Source organism: Spermophilus citellus, assembly GCF_964194105.1.
Source record: "Spermophilus citellus genome assembly, chromosome: 9".
NCBI lineage: Eukaryota > Metazoa > Chordata > Mammalia > Rodentia > Sciuridae > Spermophilus > Spermophilus citellus.
In genome coordinates, this window is record NC_138191.1 from 103,562,180 (window position 1) to 103,578,799 (window position 16,620).

At 36.9% G+C, this 16,620-nt stretch overlaps 1 protein-coding gene across 6 annotated transcripts in view; it reads left to right on the forward strand.

Annotated features, from left to right (window-relative positions):
* EFCAB14 (EF-hand calcium binding domain 14) overlaps positions 1-16,620 on the forward strand; it is a 44,423-nt gene that overhangs the window by 17,053 nt on the left and 10,750 nt on the right. For 3 of the 6 annotated variants that reach the window (XM_081308631.1, XM_081308633.1, XM_081308632.1), the window contains exons 4-7: positions 8,985-9,083; positions 12,444-12,554; positions 14,416-14,520; positions 15,548-15,742. In XM_081308631.1, coding sequence (XP_081164757.1) covers positions 8,985-9,083; positions 12,444-12,554; positions 14,416-14,520; positions 15,548-15,742 — 510 coding nt within the window. The remainder of the gene's footprint in view (positions 1-8,984; positions 9,084-12,443; positions 12,555-14,415; positions 14,521-15,547; positions 15,743-16,620) is intronic. The other 3 variants (XM_081308634.1, XM_081308635.1, XM_081308636.1) reach the window with 2 other exon arrangements.

A 16,620-nucleotide genomic window follows, 5' to 3' on the forward strand; every position in this document is an offset into this window, starting at 1 on the left:
TGCTTGGACTCCGTAACAAAATAGGGACAAGCAGGTATTCACTCCTTTCATGCAAAAAGAATAGGATAAACTGTGGCCTTGCTTACATTCACACAGAAAATGAGCAATTTGGGCAGAGATTATATTAGGTGAAAGTAGACTACACTGAAATCCTTTGAGATAAAATTAGTCTCTCCTGAGGCAATCTGAGGATTCCAGTAGCTAGTCATGGAGTTAACTATTCTGAGATGAGGATGAGATTGTTTAACAAGAAGAGGCAACATCAGCTATTTCCCATCTCCTTATAAATGGCATTGTATGAAGAATCAAAGGGAAATTGGTTTTTAATATGAGAAGACAGATTTTTTTTCACATGTTTGGGATATATTTTGATTTCCAAATTCTCTTTAACCAGAAATCTGGACACAAAAGAATCACTTTTATTCCTGGCCTGGCCATTATTTTTAATGCAAAAAGTATCTGGGAAGAAGGCTGGGACAGTTGCTCAGTGATAGAGCCCACCTCCCATGTGTGAGGCACTGGGTTCAATCCTCAGCACAACATAAAAATAAATAAAGATATTTTAAAAAAAAGTACCTGGGAAGACAGGTATATCGAGAATCTTACTTCAGTCCTTGGGTTTTATATATGAAACTGGGAAGATTGAATTGCAACCTCTTCCATTTTAGCTTCAATATACCTTCAGAGATGCTGGGAGTGACTAATGAAGTCAGCCTAACACAGCAATTCTTTACTGGCCTGGGCCCAAACAGTGAATGGATGGTGGTGAAGCAGAGTTTCATGTTGTTTCCAAAGGGAGTGCAGCACTCTGAGTGTTTTTCTAATGGCATCTCTAATGGCATTTGTCCTAAACCAAAATCGGTATAAAAATAAAATTAATATTTAACTATGTTTCTATATCTAAAGGTAACTGTCCATTAAGATGCTTTTAGTGGCATTTTTAAAAGTAATTCAAAGTGACTTAAACAACAAGAAAATGTATTTCATCACTTAACAAAGCACTGTCCTTACCACAATGTAAGTTGAAGTTAATGCAGTTTTTAAAACAAAAGCTATCAGTTTGGAAAGCATAAAATCGTATTTTCCCTTGAAAAGTCTTTAAACTAGTAGTTGAAATGTATTCATAAAAACCTCTGAATTTATATCTATTTCTTCTTGACCATTATAGGGAATCTTCTCCCTTTTCTTTGAAGATTATTAATGCCACAAATGTTTACTAAGCTGCTTTTATGAAACTAAGTCTTGGATTCTGTTTTAGTCCATTCAGGTTACTATAGCAAAATAACTTAAACTAGATAACTTACAAACAACAGCAATGTATTGTTCACAGATCTAGAGGCTTGGATGTACAGAGTCAAGGCACTAGCAGGCTTGATGTCTACTGAACATTCATTTCTCTGCTTCATACATCCTGCCTTCTTACTATGTCTTCCCATGTCAGAAGGGGCAAACAAGCTACCTTGGATCTCTTCTGTGAAGACACTAATTTCATTCATGAGAGTGGAGCCCATATCATGTCTCAGAGGCTCCACCAATTAATGCCACCACATTAGGGATTAAGTATCACCATATAAGTTTTAGGGTGATACAAAATTCATAGCATAATAGACTTAAAACCAAAAAGATGTAATTTCTTTCCTCAAGGGTCTCACCAAAAAAGTGGAAGTTTTTTTTTTTTGTTTTTTTTGTTTGTTTTGGTACCAGGGATTGAACTCAGGGGTACTCAAGCACTGAGCCACATCCCCAGCTTTATTTTGTTTTTTTATTAGAGACGGGTCTCACTAAATTACTTAGCACCTCGCTGTTGCTGAGGCTTTGAACTCATGAATCTCCTGTCTGAGCCTCCAGAGCCGCTGGGATTACAGGCATGAGGTTTTTTTTTTTTTTTTTATGTATAAATAGTTGTAAACAGCCTAATAAACAATAAGAAACAGGTTCAAATGACTACTGTGAGTGCATATTTAAGTATATATTCAACCAAGGCTGGGGTCAGTTGAGATTTCCCAAAGATGTGGAGCTGAGTCCTGAAGGACAAATAGGAGTTGGCCAGGTAAATTTTTGAGAAAGAGAAGAGGGTACTTAGCTTAAAGCATTAGTATAGCCTGTCCTCCTAATTTGTAAATTCCATATTTGCAAATTCGCATGCTGAGTAAAATTTATTTGTAATTCCAAAGTCTATATTTGGGAGGCTTTTGTAGTCATTCACTGACTTGTTCACAGAAGTAAAAATTTGAGTCACATTTACAGCTGAGGTTGAACAATGCAACACACTGCTTTCTTGTTTCAGGTCTTATACTATAAACAAGTGTCTTTTTTATAGTATATTTAATGCCACATTTTTCCTATTTTTATACTTTTTGTTGGTGATTTTACTGTTTCAATGTTGCCAAGGCCTAGAGATAAAGTTCTATGGTGTTCTTAAATGCAAGGAGACTGTGGTATGCCTTTGAAGTAAATATATATATATATATACTTGCTTCCTTCAAGCATGACTTGAAGTAGTGCTGTTAGTGAGTGAACAATATGCATTAAATAAAATTTTTAAACAAAAACATGCATAAAACAAAATTATGTATTATATTGATCAGTTGACAAAAATGTGATGAAAAAAAGGTCTGGTAGGAACGTAACCCTGCATTTCCCCTAGGAACAGCAGTTTAGTATTCACTAGTTCAATATTTGCTGCAACTTTTCTAGAAGATAACTACCACTACCAATGAAAATGAACTTTATGTGCAAGAGAATAGATGAATAGAAACACAATGTGTTTAGGGAATTTTAGTCATTCATTATAGCTCTGTCATAATAGAAAGAGTCCAGAGATCAAATCCCTCAACAAGAACCATTAACAAAAAGAACCTTGAGTGCCCTTCTATAGTACTCCCTATATCTTTAAGCACTTGGTCCAAATAACGTGTGTAATGGTTATTTGCATGTGTATCTAATTGCACTAGAAGGTTATATAATGTATTCTGAACCTTAAGCATGATGATGAAAGTGATGGTGATGATAGTGGTGGTAGGTTACCAGGTAATGATAATTGCCATTATTGAGTATTCTCTTTGTGTAGTCCACTATTAGATGCACTGCATCTGTGATCATCTTTGTTTATATAGCCCTATAAAGTAGAAAATGGTATCTCCATTTTATTCGTAAGAAAATTAAGGATCAAAGAGGTTAAGTAGTTTGCAGAAGGTCACACAGCTGTATAGCAGTGCTAAAATCAAAATACATCTTGAGAGCCTTTTTCCCATTTCCCATTCTGCCTCCCATCTTTATGTCCCTTTCAGGTTTCAATAGGTGCTTGGTAGATAAAGTTGAAAGGATAAGATGCTGATGGAAGGTTCCTATTCATCCTCATTTACTCTTGATGAGTGTCTGTTTTAGTAACTTTTTTCCTTACTGTTTAAAGAACACTTAATTTCAACCTCAAAGCAAAAAAATAAAAAGAGCACCATTTTTTACTTTATAGTATAAAGTGATCTATTAAGCAGATGATTTACAGTGGCTATTTTTAATTTTGCTAATGAAAAGTCATGTAATATGCATAAAAGTCGTGACTCATCTTTTGGCTGAAATGTGAATTTTTTCTTAATGGTTTCTATTTAATTCAACTTTAGATTCTTCAGATTGCAAAATATGACTTAGTGATAAGTTCTGTGACGCTTAAATCAAATCTGACATTCCAGAATGCACGTTTTAGAAGGCAGGGCAGTTTCAGAGATAGTAACGAGAGGGTGCCCCTCATCTCTCCTTTCCAGATACACACATAGCTTTGCTATAGTTTTCTCCAGATTTTTGCATTAGTCCCCCGAAGAGAGGAGGGCTGTAAGATGGAATTCAACCTTGTAATTTATAGGACTATAGCTTACTCTTAGAGACTGACCATGTGTGATCCAGGTCTTTTTTTTTTTTTTTTAATGTTTTTAGTGGTAGATGGACACAGTATCTTATTTATTTCTATGTGGTGCTGAGGATCAAACCCAGTGCCTCACACATGCCAGGCAAGTGCTCTGCCACTGAGCCACAACCCCATCCCGATCCAGGTCTTTTAAGTTTGTTAGGTAACTGCCAAGTTGATGGTCAGCTCTTCAGAGCATACTCTTCAGTGGTGCAACTGAAACCCTAGGCCTAGAGTGTTTGTGGTATGAGGAGAGGGGAAACAGTACCTCACCTAATTCTACCTACATTGGCTTCTAGCTACTTCTCTGGTTTTGGGTAAAATGACACCTGCTAAATAGCCACACTGGCCTTTTGTGAGGCCGAAATCATTCCTGAACTACTTCTGACTAGTTCTGCCATAACCTCAGGATGTCGTGGAATCTGGGACAATAGTTTCTACCTAGATCACTCTACCCAGAGAAGTTTGTTGTCCCTTTAGAAGGCCAGCTGTCATGGGAAGGAATTTGTTCCTTCTGGTGGCCAAAAGGTAATCACATAATTAATAGGACATTTGAAGTAACTATGTTCTTACACATCAAATTGGTTTTGAGCCAACTGTATATATACTGTGGGGCACTGAGTAAAACATAACTTGGTGAGTGAATTCCTTCCTCCTCTTTATGATTGGATGATCTTAGAAGGTCCAGTATAGGGCATGGAAGGAAGGGGCAGCTGAGGAGACCCATCAAACCTCTTCCAAAGTTATGTGGTAACGTTTTCATATATGTGTATTTTTTTCTCATCTCTTATCTTTTTAAAAATTTCATAAATAATATATGAATATAGTCTTAAGTAAGATTTAAATAATAAAATACATTTCATTGTTATTATTATTTAATAATTTTATTATTTGTTATTTAGTCCCCATCTGTTTGTACCCTGATCTGTCAAACACACACACACACACACACACACACACACACACACACACACATATACATTCGTGTTTCCTTCCCCTGTAGTTGTCTATTATCAATAATATGAGCTGCATCTTTCTATTTGTCTTCATAAGTATTTAGAAAACCATGACAGCTTTTAGTAAGAATTTGCTTATTAGTTAGCATGTATGTGTGGAATAAGTGGTATTCCTTAATATGTGTTGTTCTACAACTTGTAGAACATGTATCTTCATTCTTAGTGATCGATATTTAGATGGTTTCTAGTGCTTTGCTATTACACATAAGGAAGACCTTAATATCTTTGTGCATATATCTTTGTATACATGAGCAATAATATTCAGGGTAGCTTTCTAGAAATGAAATTGCTGAATAAAAGACATAAACATTTCAAATTTTGAAGGTTGTTCCTAGATAACCTTCTAACACAGCTTTTCCAATGCCTGAGAATGCCTTTTTCCTTATGTCTTTTTCAAATCTTAATATTATTCATATCCTCTTAAAGGCCTGAGTGAAAACCTTCTTAATGTAATTGCTACTCTATTTAGAGTTTTATAGCTTGCTGAGAATCTACCTTTGTGGGCTAAGGTTTCTCACTTTTTTGTTTTTAGAGTTAGGATGCTGATGAGTGGTCTGAATATTTTGGAACACTTATGTAAAATTCGCTAAGTGCTCATTAAATTGTACTACTAAAAAACTGTTGCTTATTTAATGTTTTGTTTGTACCAGGTACTGTGCTTTAGTTACATATGTATTTAATCCTCATAACTTATATTAGTCATCTGTTGCTGATTTACATGTTGTCCTAAAACTTAGTGGCTTAAATCAATAACACTCAGTATCTCAGAATTTCTGTACTTGGGAACTGGAGAGTAGTTCAGCAGAGTGGTTTTGACTAGCATCTCTAAGGTTGCAGTGAAGATATCAGCAGGGCTTCAACATATGAAGGCCTAACTCGGCAAGAGACCTCAGTTCTTCCCAACGTGTACCTCAACCTAGGAATGTTTGTGTGTCCTCACAATATGGCAGCTAGCATTCCCAGAATGAGTGATCCCAGCAAGCAGAGAGGAAATCATAATGCCTTTTATGTATGACCTAGTTTCCAAAGCTGCCGATTCTTACATCCATTTTATTCTGTTCACTAAAACAAGTCAGGTTAGTCCAGAACTCACTCAAGGGGAAGGGAAAGGAAGGTAAGACTGTCAAAGAATTTGTAAACATATTTTAGAACCATCACACATCCCTCTGTTATGGTTGTTAAACAGTAGTTGTTATGCCTACTATATTGAAAAATAAGTTTACTACTTATCAGCCTTATCTCCTGCCTCCTGGCCTCTCCCCCTATTCTGCTTGGACTACCCATCTCAAGGTTCATCCCAGACAGAGTGTTTATTCTCAGCCATTCATTTATTCAGCAAATGCTTACTAATTACTGTCTTCGTGACAAGCATACTCTGGAAGATACAGCAGAAATGGTCCTTGAGCACATGAAGCTTACAGTCTTGTGGAGGAGAGAAACCTTAATCAAATAATCACACAAATAAATAAGTCATCACCTTGAGAAGTACTATGAAGAAAAAGTACCCCTGAGCTTATTTATGCTGTTTGTTCATTACCCATTCCTCAATGCCACTGTCATCCTTCTAACCTAAAAGAATGCCTGTTTTATTTTTTTGTTTATAAAAGTTAACTTTTCCATCAGAGTCTGGGTTAGGACAGGCTTCAATAAAGCCTGTCCCTTCCCACCTAATATTATTTCAGAACTTTATCCAATATCACATTTAATACTTAATCAGTTGTTTAATGTGACCTCTTTCTCAGCTTTTTTTTTAAATACTTTTATTTATTTATTTTTATGCGGTGCTGAGGATTGAACCCAAGGCATCACGAGTGCTAGGTGAACGCTCTACCACTGAGCCTCACCCCAGCCCCTCAGCTTCTTGAGGTAGTTTTCCTTAATTCCTCTCTCTTCCTCACCTCTTCCCAGCAAATCATGTCAGTCACAACTTCTACCACTAACTCTGCTACCACTGAAGTTCAAACTACCATTGTCTTTTACCTACACTACTCAAATTGCCTTTTTTTCTGGTTTCCATATGTCTACAGAGTAGCAATAGTCATCTTCCTACAGGTTATCTTCAGTCATGTAATGATTCTGCTTATACCTCTTCCCATCACAGCTCAAATACAATTCATATCTTTGTTCTGATTTATAAAATCCTGCCTGTTCTGGCCCTTTCCTGTATCTTTGGCTTCACCTCTCACCCCCAAACCCTCCTCACACACATTATTTGGTCCTGCCACCTGACCTTTTTTCTATTCTTTAAATATGTCAAGCTCTTTCCCTAGCAATTTACCCTGAAGTATACGTCATCCAATCTTTGTATGATTAATTTCTTTTTATTATTTAGATTTTAGTTTAACTTTCTTCTATAGAGGCCTTCTCTGAATTTGATCCAAAGTAGCTATTCAGTCACTCTTACCAGGTCAAGTTATTTTAATTTTCTTCTAATGCTGTCTACCATCTGATATTTTTCTTATATGAAATTGTTTATCTACTTGCACTGAAACATAAGCATCGTAAGATCCCTGATATCTGTGTTGTTCACCATGGGTATATAATAGGGTTTAATAAATATTTGTTGCATTAAAGTGAATGAAAAAATGGGCAAGTCTTTGAACTTACCTGTCCTAAAGGGAAAGAAGGAAGTGAGAACTTGAATTCCTGAGTTCCCAAGTTCTTTATTGGATTCCCTTACCCAAACCAAGCTGCTGCTCATTCCAGGAGTTCTGTTAACTTCTTTGCATAGTATTTAGTACTTTCTGATTCTCTTGTTTTTCAGTCACCTTCTGCTGAGATGAAAGCTCCATGAGAGCAGAACCCTGTCATCTTATTTGCCACTGTCTCTTCAGTGCCTGCAGCGGTGCTTGGCACAGAGAAGATGCCAAGCATCTGTTGAAGGAATGATAGGGAATATGGTTCTTTTTTGTCTAATATCTTCCTGGTTCCTGCCACAGTCCTTGGCCTGTGCCTAGAAACACTGAAATTTTACTCTGTGGCCATTCTTAATATCATTGCTTGGTAGATCTGAATTCTCATCCTAGAATTTGAAATAGGAAAGCAGTGTGGATCTGAGAATCTTTGAAGAATGTTTTTTATTAATTTTTTTTATTTATATATGACAGCAGAATGCATTACAATTCTTATTACATATATAGAGCATAATTTTTCATATCTCTGGTTGTATATTCACACCAATTTGTGTCTTCATACATGTACTTTGGATAATAATGTCCATCACATTCCACCATCATTTCTAACTCCATGCCCCCTTCCTTCCCCCTTTGAAGTTTTTTGAGCTACACTACAAGCCTCCTTAGAATATTATCTCTGCAGCCCGAAATTGAACATTATAAAAGTTACCCCAGTCTCCATGCAAGAGAGAAGTTCAGCTATTTAGAATTCTACCCCTAAGTAGCAGAAGAGAAGCCACATTTTATTTTGATTCAACTCCTGTTTTAATACATTCATTGAATCAGTCAATGAGTCAGTGGTATTTATTGAGCCCCTTCAGGGTACAAAGTAGTGCTTTGGCTGAGTTATTGAGTTTGAAATATTAATCACATTATTAAACCAAAACCAAATCCCTAAGTAGTTGAAAGTACTGTTCAAATTGTCAAGGTATAGTTCCTTAGACTATATTTTGTAATGACGGGCTTTTATTTTATAAAATATGTTCCCACATGGACTGGAACAAAAGTCAGTTAAATAACTGAGGGTGTTATATTTTACCAAAATGAAACCTTGAAGTGGTCCTTGATCATTAGCTTTCTTCTTGTCTAACTATTGAAGGATTGTATGTAATCACTGCATCTTTTGGGTAATTTAAGATTTTAGACCTTATAACTGCTAGGACTAGGATAAAGAATAATAACCTCTCTTTCCCTCTTTGGCACTAGTTTAAATTGGGCAGGGAAAGAAAGGGTATTATTGCTGCCTCCTGAATCTCAACCCTATCCAAGATACTTTTAGTTCCTTATTCCTGCGAACTGAAAGTGTACCTTGACTTCATCAGCCTTGTAGTTTGTGAAGGAAACATATCTATGAGTTCTGTTTTCATTGTTTGTTTTTCCTTTTCTTTCCAGGTTTCTCTGTTGACTTCTGCAGTAAACCACCTTAAAGCCAATGTTAAGTCAGCTGCAGACTTAATTAGCCTGCCTACCACTGTAGAAGGACTTCAGAAAGTAAGTGCTTTATATAAGTACTGAGGACTTCTAGCTTCAAAGTTTTCTTTGAAAGCCTGGCATCTAAAATCAGCTGCTCAGAGAGGCAATAATAGAATCTTATCATTGTGTTCTTCAGAGTTCAGAAAACTTTGTTTTGGTCTGGTTAATTAGACCTTTAATTTGCAACATGTTACTTTAATGATGGTTTATAGGGTTCACACATTTTTGTCTATTGCAGTCCTAGATTTACATTGCTGGGACTCGTATGTTAGCTTATGGTCTTGCTTTTCAACACTTGCCTTTTCAGTTTTTCATTCATGTAGTCTTTATGAAAGCAGACCATTTGTACATGAGTGTTACCCTAAATCTCTGCTATTTTCCATGGTTTAAAAAGAGTTGGTTTGGGCTGGGATTATAGCTCAGTTGGTAGAATGCTTGCTCGCATGCACAAAGCCATGGGTTCAATCCCAGCACCACAAAAAAAAAAAAAAAAAAAAGAGTTGGTTTTTGTTTTTGTTTCCAGAGACACAGAGAGATGTATTTAGGAAATCAGATACACATCCAAAGGAGAATGAGGGCCATCTCCAGAGGAAAAGATAGCCAAGAGTTGGGTATTTTCCCTTAAAAAAAGATGTAAAGGAAAGTAAAATGTAAGAATTTAAGGAGCAAGTGTTGCTAAGGATGTGAAGCAAACACTCCTGCTGAGAGTTTAAATTGGAAAAAAAATAACTTTGGGAAACAATTTGACATTTTATAAAGGTAAATGTACACATCCTCTGAGCAATTCACTTGTAGATATATGCATAGATTCTAGTTTAGAATTCTAGTTTAGAATTTCTCTTTACGTGATCCGTAGGATTCAGACCTAGAGAAGGAGGCAAGAACCAACCAGATGGATGATACTTAGGAATCCTTAGAACTGGATGGGGGTTGGAAGGGGAAAGAATGTACCTAACTGAACATAAGGAAATATCCCTGCATCAGGAAATGGAAGAAAGGATTCAGGAGTAAGAGAATCCCAAAGAGTGGGTATTAAGTCTAGGATCTTTGGCTTTTTTCAAAGTTCGTGTGTGGTAAGTTTGATTCAGTTATATGCCAGTCTTTATAAAAATTTCAGTTGTTTCAATAACAGAGTGAGAAATTCCTGAGCCATGAATAAAACAAAACTTGCTATTTTATAGACACAACATCATATGTGCTCAGTTGTCAGTTTGCTGTTTGTCTGTTATGGTGATCTGTTTTAAACATTAAAAAAAAAAAAAAAAGGTAGAGACATCTTTGATGAAGCCAGATTCTTGCTGTTATTCCCAAGAGCCAAGTAGGGAAAAGGCCTCTGTAGGCATTAGTACAAAAGCAACTCTGGCAGTCTTTCATTAAAAAAGGAAACTGACTTATTCTTACATTCATTAATTCAACAAATATTTGTGCAGCTTCCTCCAGTGTGTACCAGGCTCTTTGCAGTTGGTGGCAATACTAGTTTCAGAGTTTGATTCCAGAGTTTACATGGTTGTGTCAGCTGCTTTCTTTAAAAAAAAAAAAAAAATCTCTAAACAAGAGCTTACTATCTTCGGGCATCCTACTGGGCTCATACATTCAGCCAGTGAGGATTCTCTAACAGTAGGTGTCTTTGAATGCCTGTAGCTTTTGTAACAACAGAGCTTACATAGCATTCCAACTTAGAGACTTCTACTCTTGTGTCTTTGCAAATCCTTATATTGGTAATGCTAGATACTGCTTTTATTACAAGTGGCTCACTTTTGAAGCAGTAAGTCATCTCAAAGACCTGACTTCAATGCGTCTCATGTATTTATTTTCTTTTAGTGTTGAAAATGTTATCTTTTTTTCCTCTTGGATTCTTGTATATCAGTATGATAAAACATTACCTTGATTAAAAATACTAATATGCAGCCTGTGAAGTAAGCAGTTAATAAGCTGGGGATATGGCTCAGTTGGTAGAGTCCTTGCTTTGTATGCGCAAGGCTCTGGGTTCAGTCCCCAGCACCAAAAAACAAAACAAACAATCAAAATACTAATGAGACACTATAAATTGTCAGCATGTTTTTATAAAAGGCCAGAACCCACCAAATGGTGACATTCTTTAATGTTCCCTTAAGACAGGGTTTTTTAAAAAGATGGCTTCTGAATCCTGTCCCCAGTACACTTAGGCTCCTTAGGCCTAATGAAAGCAAAATAAGTTACTCCATGTACTCAGCTCTACCCAATAGTTGCCGACAGGATTCTATAGAAATGGAATTTTTCTTCATCTCTGCAATGCTGGGTTTTTCAGAACCAAAAATTGTTCCTACCCATTTTTGCTCAAAAGTCATCATTTGCCTCTGACCCAGTGGCAGTCCACAGTGTTGTACCTAGCCATCTGCCTGCCCACAGCAGGGCTTGACAGAAGCAGTTTGTAGATGAACCTTATCTCTTGGCCCCACATTTATAAACCAATATCTTTTCTTTAGAAAAGATTTTATTTTCCTCTAGAAAAAGTTCTTTAAACTTAGAAAATTTGTTAGTTTTATATATGTAGGAAATTATACATATTAGAATTCATAGTTTGAATATATTTGAAGTAATTAAAAACACTTATCTACATTTGGTTAGTTGTTTAATGTAAATTAAAATCACAATATGCCATTGTGTTTCCATTAGAATGGCTAAAATTGAAAGGACTGATTGTACCAGTTTCAGTGAGGATATGGAGTAATGGGAATTCTCATACACTGCTAGTAAAACTGCAAAATGGCATAACCATTTTAGAAGATGGTTTGGCAGATTGTTATAGAAATTAAAGCATAGATTTGCCATATAATCAGCGACTCGCTTCCTAGCTATTGTGTTGATGAGAAAGCATATGATGAAGGGAAATGAAAACATAAGTCCACATAAAGACTTATAGATGAATGTTTGCAGCAGCTTTATTTGTAATAGTCAAATAGAAAACAACCTAAATGTCCATCATCAGGTAAGTAGAGAAACTGTGATATGGCCATACAATATAATGTAGCATCCTGAGTAGCTACAACATGAATGAATCTCAATTATGCTGAGTGAAAGAAGCCACAGTTTAAAAGTTTGTACTCACTCACTGGTTCTACTTATATAAAATTCTAGAAAATGCAACTGATACAGAGTGACAGAAAGGGTATCAGTGGTTGCTTGGAGATAGGATGGGAGGAATTACGAAAGGCATGAAGAAACTTCTGGGAGTGATAAGTGTTTATTGATTTAATTGTGGTAAAAGTTTTACTGCTATATTTATGTCAAAATAATCAAAGCATTTTGAATATATATGGTTTCTTACATGTCAGTTATATCTTAATAGAGCTATTAAAAAAGGAAAAAAAATTGACATTCTTTCATGTTTCTGTTCAGAGTGTAGCTTCCATTGGCAATACTTTAAACAGTGTCCATCTAGCTATGGAGGCAATACAGAAAACTGTGGATGAACACAAGAAAACCGTGGAATTGCTGCAAAGTGATATGGTAAGGAGATCAGCAGATACTAAAAAAGGCAGCATGCTTCTCACCCTTTTTTGTAAAAGAGTCATGATGCCAACTTTCCACTCATCTGAACAGGCCCTCTACATACTTTTTAAAAATATCTAATAAGCAGTATGTGCTGACTGTTCTGCAGCCTGTGAAGTAAGCAGTTAATGAAAATAAAACTGAAAACTGAGTCTTTTGCAAACATGGTGCTGGAGGAGACAGTGAGAAAACACTGTTCCTGAGGATAGAATGGGTAGGGTGGAAAATAGAAAATAAGGAAAAGGATGTGGAAAATTGTCTCAATTTATTGCTATACAACAAACCACCTCAGTTATTATTTCTCATTATTCTGAGCATCAGGAATTTGGGCAGGGCTTTTAAACTCTCAAGCACTGAGAGGCCATCAGAGGATGAAAGGCCATCTTGGATGTTCCAGCTCCAGCCTGGTATCGATGGAATGCAGCTAAATATTTGATCTCAGTCTATACCACATAGAGCAGGACCGCCCTCCTACCTCAGCTGAGCACAGTCACAGAATCATGAGAATAATTGTTGTTTATTGTCATTTTAAGCCACAAAGTTTGGGGATGATTTGTTATGCAGCAACAAATAGCTAAGATGGAAGTAAACCCCTACAGTGCCCAGTAATTGTTTTCAACTGTCTCTGGGTCTCCTAATGCTGCTACATGTGTCTGCAATCATTCAGAGACCTAAATTAATCACTTAGGGGTAACAGTTCCAAAAAGGATTTGTGAAGGGTGTAAAAGGATGGCACAGCCCTTGCTGTCTTGCTGAAGAGATGAGTTATATGTGTGAAAGCAGGACTAGACAAAGCACATATAAGCACATACACTAATTTCTAGATCTGACCCACATGCTCTCTACAAACTTCAGAGATCTGAGTTTTAAATTGGGTAGTTTGTACCAAGGGGACCAGAGCTCTATCAGAGAGCTCAGGAGGGAGGATTTTTCATTTTCTTCAAAAACAAAAATTCTTGTTATTTAGTGGGAACTAACCCAAAGGGAAAAGCATTGATCTAGGCATCGAGACAATTGACTTCTAGTTGGATCTGCCACTAAGGAACTCTGACCCATAATAATAAAGACCCCTTTCACTCACCAGTTCTTTTATCTTGAGCATGTTTTCAAGTAATTAATCATTTTCTGAAATACTTTTTCCTAATTAAAAAAATGTCTGCTTTGCTTTCTAGAACTATTGGTTTTCCTTCCTTTTCTCTTTAGTGTTGCTTTTTTTCTTTCTTATAAAACCAGGGTTGATAAATGCCTACATTGTCAGATTTCAAGGAAAACAGTTTACTTTTACCAATTACATTCTGTTGTAAATAAGTCTGCCTCTTTTTAAACTTCCATGGCTGCCAATAGTAATCCTCTTGCTGACGTACTTTATACTAAGCCATATTATAGGCTGTGAAGGATTAATCTGTGCAGTTTTTCCCACTGATAGGAACAAATGTATATAAGGTTTAGACTGAGTTGGTCACAGGAATGTTCTGGTGATTATGTAGTTTCTCTGGGAGTATGGTGATGGGGGAGCAGAGAAATGGTTTGTAGGGAGTTCATTCCATTAGAGACTGAGAAGCAGACTAGGAGGATCTCAGTTTCTTGGGGCAATCTGGGTGCAACTGCTCCAGCCCATGCTTTGGGCTAGACATCCCCAAAAGTCCATGATGCCTTCAAAGCCTAGCACAAGACTAGTCACACTGTATATTCTTAAGGAATGCCTATAGATTAATCTGTGGGTGCACTCTGGGGGAGGCTAGAATGTTACAGGATCTTCCCAGATAGTTAAGTAGACCTAGTAACTGTTGCCTACACTAAGCTCCGTTTATGTTAACAGAATCGGCACTTCTCAAATTGGACCAATGGAAGCAACAAAATCATTCCAGCACCCTCAGCTACATCAGAACTTGATAATAAAACCCACAGTGAGAATTTGAAACAGGTACTTTTGATCTGCGGCCCACAACCGGGTGTGATGGAAGCCTGAGGAGTTTGGGCCTAGCTCCATGGTGCCTCGGCAGGCACATCAAACCTCTGTCTACTTGCTGGAGAGCAGAAAGGGATGCATGTTGAAATCTTGGGATCCAGAATCCTGCCCTGTCTTTTCTTTGGCACTCTGCTTTTTCCCCTACATGTCAATCAATGGAGTAAATTCCTTTTCACATCTTGAAAGACATAGAATAATCAGATTATCCTGAAACTATGAAAAATAGCAATCTAGGCAAGTCAAAGATGGATGGATAGCAGATTAATCCAGAGTGATGGCTATTTTAAACCACAGTAAATTCTAAGAATGTTAGGAAGCATATCCTTGAAAATCGGGATTTTCTAAAGTCTAAAGACGAAAGGCAAGAGAGGAGAAAAAAGAATATTGAGTTTGGAATCACATTAAAGAGAATAAAGGAAATCTTCACTAAGAAGAATTTCTGTCCTGAGTTTAATGCCCTTTAAAACCTATAGTCATCATTCCTTTTTAAGTAGCAATCAGTTCTAGAGGATGTCAATAAAAATAATTGAATCTTGTACTAAATAATGCACTACTTGTTATGGTTTTGTTACAAGCCAATTCAGTAATTGGTATTGTTCCTAAGGTAGTTTTGTACTGACAAATTAGGTTAATGGAACTTTAAGTTAATAACCCAGCAGGTTTTCCTGCCAGCAGGTGAGGTAAACATTGGGAAATTAATTCTCAAATGCTCTGCTTTCTAGGACCAGAGAGTGAATCATGTAGGTAGTCCTCTTTTCCTTCCCCTCCTGTCAAACTGAGATCAAACAATTCCAGAGGGCGAAAACTAGGAACAATTTAGTGTGGAAGAGACAAAGCAGAGACAGACAATTGATGGTCACAACCAGGAAAAGGAGTTTACTTCAGTAACTTGACATAATAATGGTTATTTGGTGTTGCTCCTCTGCTTTGCCTAATATTCATCTTTAGCTGGATTCTGCAACTTGCTTTATTTCCACTCCAGGATATCCTGTACCTTCATAACTCTTTAGAGGCCGTAAACAGTACCCTAGTAGCATACCAGAGACAGAATGATCTTAAACTCGAGGGGATGAATGAGACACTCAGTAATCTCATTCAGAGAACCAACCTGATAGAAAGCAATGTGGTTTTTGCTCTGAGTGAAGTAGAAAACACAACAAACCTGACCTCCAGCATGGTAAGCCTTTTCAGATCTTTTGTGACGTGTTTTGTGTTGCACTGTTTTATTTGTACCTAGATGGCGTTCCATCACCTTTGAGGACAGTCTTCTGGCATATTTGAAAGGCTGCACATTTGTAATGTGCTTAGTCCATGTCTGTGTTAGTCTTTACACTAGGTCTATGATGTGAATGGCACAGCAGTGCTAGACCAGATTTGGAAAGAGAGATGTGGCAGAATCAGGTTGTTTGTCAAGGCCTCACCACAAGTTGTTGGCAGAGATGACAAGTTATTGTTACCAGTGCCCCAACTGGTAGGGAAGTTCTGTCACATACTTCCAAAGGCAATCTTGTTGATCTTTTTTATAAGTCATTAAAGCAGGAGCAGAGACAGTGACAGTTATGAAAAATCTTCTGCTATTTCTTTTTTTAGAGGGGATGGGTGTTACTGGGGAGTGAATCTAGGGGTGCTCAACCACTGAGTCAACATCCCCAACCCTTTTTTGTATTTTATTTAGAGACAGGGTCTCCCTGAGTTACTTAGGGCCTCAGCCTCCTGAGCCACTGGGATTCCTCCAGGTGTGCACCATCACACCTGGATAGTTCTTTAAGCTTGAATTTGACTTTCGGAATTATCTTACTTCTCTCTGCATATAATGTCAGGAATTCTATTTAAAATAGATTAGGTCAGATCAACTCAACTTACGAGATGACCAAGTCCAGTACCTCATTTTATATGTAAGGAAGCCAAGTAACCTACTAAATCACTGATGCCCCCTTACTCTGCAGTTTTCATGTTCTCAATGAATAGAATGTGATTTGTTTTGGTTTTGTTGTTGTTATTGTTGTTGTTTGTTTTGTTTTGTTTTGTTTTAATTACCTTTTACATACATTGTGT